The sequence below is a fragment of the Tachysurus vachellii genome, chromosome 17 (genome assembly GCF_030014155.1).
Source record: "Tachysurus vachellii isolate PV-2020 chromosome 17, HZAU_Pvac_v1, whole genome shotgun sequence".
Lineage (NCBI taxonomy): Eukaryota > Metazoa > Chordata > Actinopteri > Siluriformes > Bagridae > Tachysurus > Tachysurus vachellii.
This window is the reverse complement of record NC_083476.1, coordinates 12,318,107-12,329,974: the sequence shown is the minus strand read 5'-3', so window position 1 is coordinate 12,329,974 and position 11,868 is coordinate 12,318,107. Positions and strand designations below refer to the sequence as shown.

The 11,868-nt window shown below is 38.0% G+C and overlaps 2 protein-coding genes and 4 non-coding genes across 6 annotated transcripts; all 6 read left to right on the top strand.

Moving 5' to 3' along the window:
• Positions 1–2,081: 2,081 nt before the first annotated feature.
• rpl17 (ribosomal protein L17) lies at positions 2,082–5,882 on the top strand. The gene is made up of 7 exons (XM_060890834.1): positions 2,082–2,138; positions 2,993–3,042; positions 3,126–3,166; positions 3,850–3,984; positions 4,552–4,650; positions 5,410–5,601; positions 5,812–5,882. Exons 2-7 carry the CDS (start codon positions 3,003–3,005, stop codon positions 5,860–5,862), a joined length of 558 nt encoding a protein of 185 aa, XP_060746817.1. The 5' UTR covers positions 2,082–2,138; positions 2,993–3,002; the 3' UTR covers positions 5,863–5,882.
• Positions 2,843–2,910, top strand: LOC132860532 (small nucleolar RNA SNORD58). The gene has a single exon (XR_009649844.1). It is a non-coding gene; the product is annotated as a small nucleolar RNA SNORD58 (small nucleolar RNA).
• On the top strand, positions 3,710–3,777 carry LOC132860530 (small nucleolar RNA SNORD58). The gene has a single exon (XR_009649842.1). It is a non-coding gene; the product is annotated as a small nucleolar RNA SNORD58 (small nucleolar RNA).
• On the top strand, positions 4,407–4,475 carry LOC132860531 (small nucleolar RNA SNORD58). The gene has a single exon (XR_009649843.1). It is a non-coding gene; the product is annotated as a small nucleolar RNA SNORD58 (small nucleolar RNA).
• Positions 5,636–5,702, top strand: LOC132860534 (small nucleolar RNA SNORD58). The gene has a single exon (XR_009649846.1). It is a non-coding gene; the product is annotated as a small nucleolar RNA SNORD58 (small nucleolar RNA).
• A 2,603-nt stretch (positions 5,883–8,485) lies between the features above and the next one.
• Positions 8,486–11,647, top strand: nkx6.1 (NK6 homeobox 1). Its single transcript, XM_060890981.1, has 3 exons — positions 8,486–9,470; positions 9,963–10,135; positions 10,905–11,647. Exons 1-3 carry the CDS (start codon positions 8,933–8,935, stop codon positions 11,148–11,150), a joined length of 957 nt encoding a protein of 318 aa, XP_060746964.1. The 5' UTR covers positions 8,486–8,932; the 3' UTR covers positions 11,151–11,647.
• The last annotated feature ends 221 nt before the right edge of the window (positions 11,648–11,868 follow it).

Here is an 11,868-nt window from a genome sequence, read left to right as displayed (position 1 = left end):
CTGTACTCCATGTATACCAGTGAATGCACATCCCTTGTCTTTTCATCAAACTGATCAAACTTGCAAACTAAGCAATCTCAATGATGAGTCTGCCTGTAAAAGAGATGTGGCCCATCTGGCAGTTGATGGCAGTTGTGGTCGAGTTTTTGCAAGAGCAAACCTGTTCAGCTTTCCCCTGAAATCAACAATCATGCAGTCAGTAAAGTCATTCATTCATTCATCTTCTACCGCTTATCCGAACTACCTCGGGTCACGGGGAGCCTGTGCCTATCTCAGGCGTCAACGAGCATCAAGGCAGGATACACCCTGGACAGAGTGCCAACCCATCGCAGGGCACACACACACACACACACACTCTCATTCACTCACTACGGACAATTTACCAGAGATGCCAATCAACCTACCATGCATGTCTTTGGACCAGGGGAGGAAACTGGAGTACCTGGAGGAAACCCCCGAGGCACACGGAGAACATGCAAACTCACTCCACACACACAAGGTGGAGGCGGGAATCGAACCCCGACCCTGGAGGTGTGAGGCGAACATGCTAACCACTAAGCCACCGTGGTCGTCGACTGTCGTTTGAAAATAGCCAGTGACTCCGCTGTGCGGACCCCTAGGAGAAGTTCATTCCACCACCTTGGTGCCAGAACAGATAAGAGTCTTGTTGTATACTTACCTTTTACCCTGAGAGATGGTGGGACCAGTCGAGCAATGCTGGTAGCTCTGAGGGTGTGAGGTGCAGTGTGAAGAGTGATGAGGGCTTTGAGGTAAGAGGGAGCTGGTCTGTTTTTGGCTTTGCAGGCAAGCATCAGTGTTTTGAATCTGAAGCGTGCAGCTCCTGGAAGCCAGTGGAAGGATCGCAGCAGCGGGGTGGTAGGCAGGTTGAAATCAAGTCACGCAGCTACATTTTGTATCAGAGGATGAATTGCGTTCATGGGTAGACCTGCCAGCAATGAGTTACAATAGTCTAGTCTTGACATGAGAAGATACTGAACAAGTACCTGAGTACCCTGTATAGGCAAAAATGGCCGAATCTTTCTAATGTTGTAGAGGAGGAACCGACATGAGCGTGTCACATTAGCAACATGCGAGGAAAAGGTTGGGACTGAAGGGGAGATCAGATTGTTATGCAAGATCATGACGTGGGGATGAATCACCTGGGATGAACAGCAGTTCAGTTTTGCTAGGATTGAGTTTCAACTGATGAGCAGTCATCCATGATGATAGGTCTGCCTGACATGCTCAGATCTGAACAGAAGCTGTGGTATCTGAGGGTGGGAAGGAGAAGATAAGTTGTGTATCATTGGCATAGCAGTGGTAAGAGAACCTGTGTGAAAAAATAACTTCACCAAGAGAGTGAGTATACAGGGAGAAAAGAAGAGGACCAAGTACTGACACCTGTGGTACACCAGTGGAGAGTCTGTGTGGAACAGATGTCACCCCTGCATGTTACCTGATACCAGACTGTAGAGAATTATGCACACTGTGTTGAGCATGTTGAGCAGCTGTTGATTTAGAAGCAACAGCATTTGTGTGTGCAAATTTGTTTGTCTGTTTATATGAATGTTTACATGTCTATAATAAATAAATAAAATAATAATAATAATAATAATAATAATAATAATTATTATTATTATTATTATTATTGTTGTTGTTGTTGTTGTTGTTGTTGTTGTTGCTATTATTATTATATTTATTTATTTATTTATTTGTGTATTTATTTCTTCAATTTCATTTGAACACATGTTTAAAAGAAATTAGTCATGAGATAAGCCTTTAGTCAAAACAGTTAACATGGCCAATATCATACATGTGCTTACATTTAAGTAGGTACTTAAACATAGTTTCAAGATATTGAACATTTAATTTCTTTGCTTTAAACAACCTTCTGTTTATCGTTGTTTATTGTTTATAGAATTTAGTCTACAGATAATAATAATAATAATAATAATAATAATAATAATAATAATAATAATAATAATAATATTTTTTAGAAAATAATTATTTGACCGCTAGGCGTCGCTGTGTCTTTTAAACCAAGATAACATGCGCGGTTATATGCGCCGAAGAAGCCGGAACTGATTTGATTTCCCAGAATGCTTTGCACTTCCTCTTCCCTTCTGCGGCCCGAGCACGTAAGTGGCCTAAAAATGGCTGTTCTCACAGTACAACATTATCCACTCGATATCTTTATCATCCTGAGCTTTTATGTGTAAATGTGACGCTTGCGTGTGTGTTCAGAGTGACTGTAGTGATGTGGGTCATTATTATGTGGTGTATTTAGTGATTTATTCCGTGTTTCAGTGCTGCCGCTTTGGTCACTGTTACAATGGGCAAATGTAGCGTGTGATAAAGGGCTGAGGTTAATAATAAAGGGCTGTAGGTAATAATAAAGGGCTGTAGTCGTGTATAATGTCGCTGTATTTGTTCATTAACAGTCAGAACACGTCGTGGTGTTAAAATCATGTGTAAATGGACACGGGTTTTATGTTCGACTCGAATTATGGCTCATTCTAACCTTCATCCACTTCACTGTACATTCGAGTTAAAAACAAACCTGGAGCTGTGACCTGGCTTTAAAAACGTGTGTTCACTTATTATGATCCTCAGCTTGTAGTTTGTGTTTCATTTAGTTGAATAACTTGATGTTAGATGAGTTTCAGCTGTCATGGATCATAACTTCTGAGTTAATTTAGCAGTAAAATAAATGAAGTGAGATTTTTCAGTAAATGATTTCAGTTATGAATCAATGCTCACTAATGAAGTTTGTGCCTTTTGGTTTTGTCTACAATCTTGTGAAACGTGGCTGTCATGAGCATCCTTTAAAATGTTAGACAGGTTGCAGTGATGACCAACTTAGGACACCTTTGGAAATAACAATGAAAACAATACATCAGTCTGAGCAACCTTTATGTTTCCAATGTGCTGTTAAAATAATCCCAATTCACTAAATAAATGACTCGGTGATTTCATTTTGTTCTTTCTACAGACCTGCAGAAATGGTTCGTTACTCGCTCGACCCAGAGAACCCGACTAAGTGTGAGTGCAGGTTTTGTCTTTTGTATATTTCATTTTAATCTTTTAATCTAAATCTACATTTTAATCTTTCTTTCTACCAACAGCATGCAAGGCACGGGGCTCCAACCTTCGTGTGCACTTTAAGGTAAAACTTTTAGGGGGATGCTGCAGGAACTGGGCATAAGTTATTTATTTTTAATGTTCACAATTTTGGATTTATCGCTAGAAAAACTACAAAATTCAGCATTAATTTGCGTATTAAGCTGATGTAGTCTACTGCAACATTTTCTCTTGGGTTTTGGTTGAGTTCAAACTCTGAATTTTATATCCAGATATATATTTATGCTCAATATTCAGTGGTATGTGACAAATATAATTTTATCTCTAATCTTTGGGATTGTGAGTGGTGGTAATTTTTTATGACCAGAGGCAATAAAATGTGATCTGCAGCACATGTCCAGGCATTAATGCTTTTTGTGTAAAACAGGCATTAATGTAACGTAAATGGTACATGTAGTGAACTCTCATCCAGGTGTGAAAGGTCTTTAAATTTGAAACTTTAAAACAGGGTCAAGTTTTGGTGAAGCAGAATTGGTTGAGACCTCCTGCTTTCATGTAGCGTTTTTAAAACAATATTTCAGGCCTTGAATTTATATTGAACATATTTTTAGATTGTTTTCCCCACCAGCTGCAATGATGACTTCTTAGGACACCTTTGGATTAATGATGAAAAGAATTGAACAAATTCTGAGCAGCTGTGTTTCTCTGTGGAATGTGGTTAGTTTTGTGTGTGTGGTTTGACGTGTGGTCTCACTCCTGTCCCCCCAGAACACACGTGAGACGGCTCAGGCCATCAAAGGCATGCACATTCGCAAAGCCTCCAAGTACCTGAAGGACGTTGTGGTGAAGCGCCAGTGTGTTCCCTTCCGCCGTTACAACGGGGGTGTTGGCCGCTGTGCCCAGGTACACTGGTGGTTTTCCCCCCTCATCTTTATAGGGTCATAAGCCTATGTATACCTCCTGCTGAACTGCGCAGTAAAATAATCGACATATCCATTTGTTAATATATAGCCAGTGTTTGGAGAACTAAGCATTTCTGCTTACTGAAAGAATGCAATAGTCTATATACAGATCAACACCACTGTCTTTGCTTTATGTAACTTTATGCATTTTATTAGATAAAACTGTTTGTGCAGCTGCTAACAGCTGACAAGAATCGCCAAAGTAATAGGAGGTCCTTTTGTCATAGCAGACCTGTTTCTGGTACTTAACACTAAACACAAGATTTTTATGTGTGTGTGTGGATATGAACCTATCAGTTTGTAACTAGTACAGACTCTAACTGCTTATAACTGTAACTGGTCTGTCTGTAGTCAGTTGTCAGGTTGCAATGATGACTATCTTAGGACACCTTTGGAATTCATCATGAAAACAGCTATATTAATCTGAGCAACCTGCAGTGTTTTTGGTAAAAGTTAATGTATGATGTGCAGTTACAGAAATATAAATGCATGTTTTTACTTTTCCTAGGCCAAGCAGCATGACTGGACTCAGGGCCGCTGGCCTAAGAAAAGCGCAGAGTTCCTCCTCCACATGCTGAAGAACGCGGAGAGTAATGCTGAACTGAAGGTAAATTACACACAGGAAATTTTCCTAACATCTTTGAGGTTACTGCAGGTGTATTCTATTATAAATATATACTATATCTAGAATATTATATTCTATTATCTTGCATTGTTACCTTTTGTGGGGCAATTAAATGCGCCTCCCCTTAAAACAAGGGGAGACACTTGGGCAGAGCTGAAAACAGTGAATCTGTGACTGCCTTAGGACACACTCCTACCCCAAAAATTACCCTTTAGGTTTGTTTACAATTTTTGTATGTAAAACCAAAAAGTCAAATGTTGCGTAGGGAGCAAGTTTGGCCGCATGTGTAAAACAGACACAAGTAATTTTTAATTTGTGGTTTTATCTTTCTCATTTTTTTCAGTAGTGTTTTCTCATCACTGATTTACACTCACTCAAAAGTCTCTTAAAATCTATCAAGTGAGATCTAGTTGATTAGACTCCATGTTTTTGGCCCTCTTCCTTTAGATTTCAATTTAACAATGCAGACTGTCTTGTTCAAAATAGGACACTATCAAATAAACAAGCATGCAGATAATTTCACAGGTTTATTTTCCTAAAGCCTTCTTATGGTTTTATAAAAGATTTTGCATTCACTGTCACAGCCACAAGATTTCTTTTTATTATGTAAAATGGACCGTGACTACTAAGTAGAACTGAACCAGTTACTGTCAAATTACAATTATTCATCTAAAATGAATAACCTTTAACAATGTTTTTATGATTAATATTTAAAGCTGATCTTTGGCTCTTCTCTCCCAGGGTTTGGATGTGGACTCTCTGGTGATTGAGCATATTCAGGTGAACAAGGCCCCTAAGATGCGCAGGCGTACCTACCGTGCCCACGGACGCATCAACCCTTACATGAGCTCCCCCTGCCACATTGAGATGATCCTCACCGAGAAGGAGCAGATTGTTCCCAAACCAGAGGAGGAGGTCTCTCAGAAGAAAAAGGTAATTGTTTAGGCTTTTGTTTCTTTATGTCGGGCTGCAATGATGACTTCTTAGGACACCTTTGGATTAATGATGAAAAGAATCTCATTTTCCTGAGCAGCCTGCTACTCTAGTTATGTTGCCATTAACCATGACAATAAAAACAAAGCTACTGGTGGTGTTCTCTTTTTGGAAATTGTTTAACTGGCTTCTGTTTAACATTGTTTATAGGTTTCCCAGAAGAAGCTGAAGAAGCAGAAACTCATGGCTCAATGTCAATAAATTCCATCGTTTGAACTACAGTGGTCTGTTTTTATTGAGTTTTGCACACTTATATAATTGAAGGTCTTGTACACAGCAAAACAATTGCTGTTTTATAAAGTTGCACTTATACTCTTACATAAGCAAATGGAATAAATGTGCCACTTCTCATAATTAGGCTAAATAATGAATATATTTCTTGTGCAAATGCATTTTCCTTGTAAGCTATATAAAAAAGGCTCATGTGGGAAATATTAAGTTGAAATTTCAACATTTTAAGCATGTGTAGTTAAATGGGACACGGTTGTGTAATCACCTTGCATATGCAGATGTTGCAGTTATTACTCTAAAATCATTATCTTCTGTTATGAACAAAAAAGACGCTGTGCTTTATTGTAACTTAAGAGAAGAAAAAAGTTACTATAATACAAATGACTCAAACTTGTAGTTATTGCAAATGTTCCTCAATATTTAACAAAAGTCCAAACGGTGTTGAAATGTTTATTTCTGCCACTATGGCATTTTGGCTCTGTTTTGGAGATGTTAGCATATCTCTAAATGCTATAGTAGTGCTTTATGTATGTATATGCCATTTCTATGCTGTCAGGGATATCTAATGATTGGTCACAAAAATAAATCTAATCTGTAGCATTTTATTAACTTACTATCATTAAATATTGTATACAGTACATTTCTTCTGCCATTTTCTCCTCTGCTAAAGTCTTAATCCTCTTAAGTTCTCTCTACTCCTAAGGCTTTTTGGCTCTTAAGCGCTCTTTTAAGGGTTAAGATGCTTTGAGTAACTTTACTAGGATCTTATTTTAGGGTGAAACGCCCACATTTCTAAGAATTATGAGCAAATCTTTGCATTAAGAATTTTCAGGAATACTTGCTCACAACAGCATTGCTTTCACCGTCTTGTATATTGGGACACAAATGGTTCGCTCACTAGGAGGCGGTGTAGTGGTGAAAAGAGTCGGATCTAATAGTAATGTTTCGGTTCAGTTCTGCTGGATCATCGCAAGGTGTCGATAAAGTTTTTAGAGTCTAAAGGGTCTATCACATTTTTTTCTATGTACTCTATATAAAGGTACTAATTTATAGCGTCCTCACTTTAATAATATGAATATATAATGAGGATGATGAACCCTTAATGTAAGGGAAGGACTGATATATGGTTTGCTAATCTGCCATTTAAGGTAAATTATATATCAGAAATATCGGAATACACACTTTTTATGATGTATTGCTTTCTGTTGGTCTGTTTGTTCCAAATAAACTAAATACTGCATCTATATTTTTCATACGAAATTGGCATATATTCTGCTGGTAATTAGAAGCATTTAGGAAATAACTCGTGTCATAAAATGTCTATTGCACAGTGCTGTAGGTTAATCTTTGTTTTCTGTAGAATGGAAGACAGCAGCCTGCCTGTAGACTTGTACTTTTATTATTCATGGAACCGTTTGGTTAATAATAAAAAAAATATTTGATTGGGCTTCTAATACTTTACAAAGCCTAAAATTATTCCCAAACAGGATACAGACAAAACGGTCTGAAAATAAAAATCATGATCACAATTATTCTAAAACTTAGTTGATTTTTTTCGATACATAATCCAGTTAATCTGAGACTAATGTAAAATATTTAATATAATACGAACACCAAATGTTAATGTAGAGCTGTAGTTTTTATATTTGTTTCAGCGATTTTGGATTGATTGTCTGTCTATCTATCTCTTATTTATTTTATTTCAGAATATTATTTATATAATTTTATTTTACATATAACTTATACACTCCAAAATAACCACTGTTGTATCTTGACACTTGTTCCTCACTCTCCTCATAACTTTCCCATACTATACAGTATATAAGTCCATGGCCTTTCAAAGCTGCTACTGTTTTCTTTCGATATAAATGTGTTTCCTCCTGTTCATTTTTTATATGCAGTCAACCCTACCGATGATACATGTGTTCATCACTACAAATATAGATAAATCATGTCTCGAACGAGGGGAATGATTCTCAGAATTATAATTAATTTTTTAACATTTATACAAACAAACGTTTTCCATATTTAATACAGCTAGGAAATATTGCCAGCGCATTTTATTATTATTATTGTTATTATTTTTTACCTTAAATGATTGATCAACTTTGACCGTGTAACAGCCATGTGTTGGTAAAAACACGTGCAATTACTAAACAATTACGCCTTTGTGTTAAGTGGAAAATAACCCTGATTAATTCGAAATGAATATAAATATGAACGCAGACGTGGACCATTCAACCTGTACTGCCAATCATGGTGATGTCCTGTTGTTTAGAAAAATAGAACTCCAATGAACTAGGTTAGTTTTTGTCCATTTTAAGTACATACGCATTTAATACCGAGTGGCAGCTCTTTTAATGTGCAAATTTAAAGCGGTGACAGAGAGCGCCAATGAAAACAGACTCCTAAATTCAGTCCGGCACTTTTTTCCGTCCGTGACAATCATGACGTCACAGTAGGGTTTAGCCAATCACAGCGGGGGACGAGTCCTTCTACTTTCTAAGTGACACGCTCAAAGTTTGGAGTTTTTCAGCAAAAGGACAGCAGGTCGATGAAAATGTTTTATTATCTTCCAGGTCTTCATATGTGAACTACCGATAAAGACTGCCATTTTATTTATAGAAGATTTCAAAACAACACTGAATAGCAGCCTATAGCTGTCGAGGTGAACTGTCTGTCTTTCTGTCTTCCTCTTTATTCTAAGACAATGCCAAAGCTTGGACATTTGCAATGATTTTAACTCAGCGATTGGGTTTCGCCTGGGCGGAGATGGCTATAACGCGGCAGTCTGATTAATTCGGAATTTTAAACGAGAAAAGAAAATCCAGCATTAAGCCTATTTTTGTTAATGCAATGGTTTTTATGCGCTGTTTTGCAAATTTCATGCACTTTGATGCAGAATAACCTGCACTTTTTGTCCTGTGGGCGCTTTTATGCACAGTAAATAGTCTATTTCTTTCCTTTTTTTTAAATCCGTTTTTACAGCTCTTCGCGTAATTGCGCATTTTCCAACATTTTGAGCTGTATTTGCTCGGTTATGTTAGCTGTGGGGCAAATGGACGGACCTCGTCAGGGCGCTTTTCTCCTCAACACCTCGCCTTTATCTGCTCTGCACAGCATGACCGAAATGAAGACGCCTCTGTACCCGGCTTACCCGTTACCGTCTACCGGCCCGGCGTCGTCTACCTCCCCTACCTCGACCTCTCCCAACCCGGGCGGGGTCCCGGTGTCTTCCCCGGGGATCAAAACATCAACTGCTGTACTCTCGGCTCTCGGATCCCAGCAGTGCGGGACTTCAGCCACTCCACATGGGATAAACGACATCCTCAGTCGGCCGTCGGTGCTGTCTTCTGGAGCAGCGACATCTCCAGCTGGTCTGCTGTCTGGTCTTCCCCGCTTCAGCAGCCTAAGTCCACCTCCTCCTCCGGGGCTTTACTTCAGCCCGAGCGCAGCTGCCGTGGCCGTGGCCCGTTACCCCAAACCTCTGGCCGAACTGCCCGGCCGGACCCCTATATTCTGGCCGGGAGTGGTGCAAAGCCCGCACTGGAGAGATGCCAGATTTGCGTGTTCGCCTCGTAAGTGCATTACCTTTTTATACTTGTTTATACAAAAGTACCTTTTGTACCTTAGTCCGCACACTGTGCATATAATTTACCGAAGCACTGCAAATGTTTACATGTACATCACAAATCAGCATATGAAAAAACAAACACTGTATTTAACATTAGGGATTTGCTTTCTTCTTCTTCAGTTCCTCTGATCTTGAGCTCATTGTTCATTTAGTTTGTATGTGATTTTTTTTTTATTGTTTTTTAAATTAATTTATTTTTTTGTCTGGTCGGGGTTAAACAATGTATGCATTTGTCATTTTAATGTTATGAAGCATGGAGTAATCAGTCTTACTGGTAATTATGGACATAGATAATGTCTCTAGTTAAGTCCTAAATTGAAACAAAAGAACTGTTATGTGGAATTTAATACTAAAGGTGTTCATTTATAAAGGCTTATGAGGGCTTTTGCTATGGAAAATAACCGTAAATAAAATGCAGTTAATTTGTTATCCTTAGATCAGAACTCAGTGCTGCTGGATAAGGACGGAAAGAGGAAACACACAAGACCCACGTTTTCCGGGCAGCAAATTTTCGCGCTGGAAAAGACTTTTGAACAGACCAAGTATTTAGCAGGACCAGAGAGAGCGCGTCTGGCTTATTCCCTTGGCATGACAGAGAGCCAGGTGAAGGTGAGACTAACACTCTCACACAGAAAAAAACTGTCTGAAACTAATGGCACACTATAAAAACACAAAAATTAGCATTTTAAACCGAGGGTTTATAAAGTGGTACTTTGGTCAATATACACAGCAATATCACTAGTGTTGAATCATTTTAATCAACACTTGGGTTTCTAACTAACATTGGCATAGTTAATAATAATAAACTAAGTAACTAACTAACTAACTAAATAAATAAAAATAATAATAACCGCCACTACTACTACTACTACTACTACTACTACTACTACTACTACTACTACTAATAATAATAATAATAATGATAACAATGATATAGGCCCATTTGACTTGAATAATTTGTCTGACAATTTAAGTGGAATAATATTTTTTTAATATATAATTGCAATTATATTATAATTATATTTTTTAATATATAAAAGCAATTAATATATAATTGCTTTTTTCATAAAGTTATTTAAAAAAAATAAGAATTGCATTGTTTATTTTTAAATGATATGCGATTAGGTTAGGTTAATCCAGCAGGCAACATTTACATCCATATTTATATGTATTAATAAATTAAGCCTCACAGACCCAGTTTCTAGTATTATTAGTTATTAGTAAATAAACAACCATAATGTTAATGTCGCAAAATCAAGTAATAGGCAATATCGGCGATATTCAACTCCTAAATTTGTGACTATTTTGTTAACTGTATAACTATCTATTATAAGATTCAGGAGTATTTGATGGCTAAATTAAAGCATTTTCACTGTAGGTCTGGTTTCAAAACCGGAGAACGAAGTGGCGGAAGCGGCACGCGGCTGAAATGGCTTCGGCCAAGAAGAAACAAGACTCAGAGACTGAACGTCTGAAAGGTGCGTCGGAAAACGAAGACGATGACGACGATTATAACAAGCCTTTAGACCCAAACTCGGACGACGAGAAAATTACGCAACTGCTGAAGAAACACAAACCGAACACCGGTCTCATAATTCACGCAGGGGACACCGACAGTTCGTAAAGAACCCTGCAGGAGCTCCCGTGCAGAATCACACTAAATAACTGCGTGTTTTCATTCAGTTGTGAAATGTCTGTGAGCGTGTTTTCACGAGGAAAGAGGATGCAAATAATCTCATGCACTGCCGGAGGAACTGAGCGCATCACACACACCCTGCAAGCGGACCTTTATGTAAAACAACAGCGTGAGTTGTATTGAATAGAAATTATATTACTGTGAATATTTATGTGTAAAATATCTTTTTTTGTATAGTAAACGATATAGGCTTCTTTTTCTAATCTCTATTATGTTCTTTTTGCATCTTCACACCGGAATAAGCGCTTCTCATTTTCACTTTAACACTTCTTTGTCTTATCCTCCCAAAAGACCCCCCCCTCTCTCTGTCTCTCTCTCTCTCTCTCTCTCTCTCTCTCTCTCTCTCTCTCTCTCTCTCTCACACACACACACACACACACACACACACACACACACACACACACACACACACACACACACACACACAGCATTTCAATTTAAAACCAATGTAAGGTCTATTACTGCTTCAGCTGGACCAAGACAGCTGACGGTCAGTTTTGCAGTTTAAGTTTGATCAAGTCCTGACTGTAAATAATCAACACGATTTAACAATGAAATTATATTTGTAAAATAACCCTAGTGTTTGTCTCACAATAATAGTATGTTCTCTTTTCCTTTTCACACTTAATTTATAAAATCTTACGTT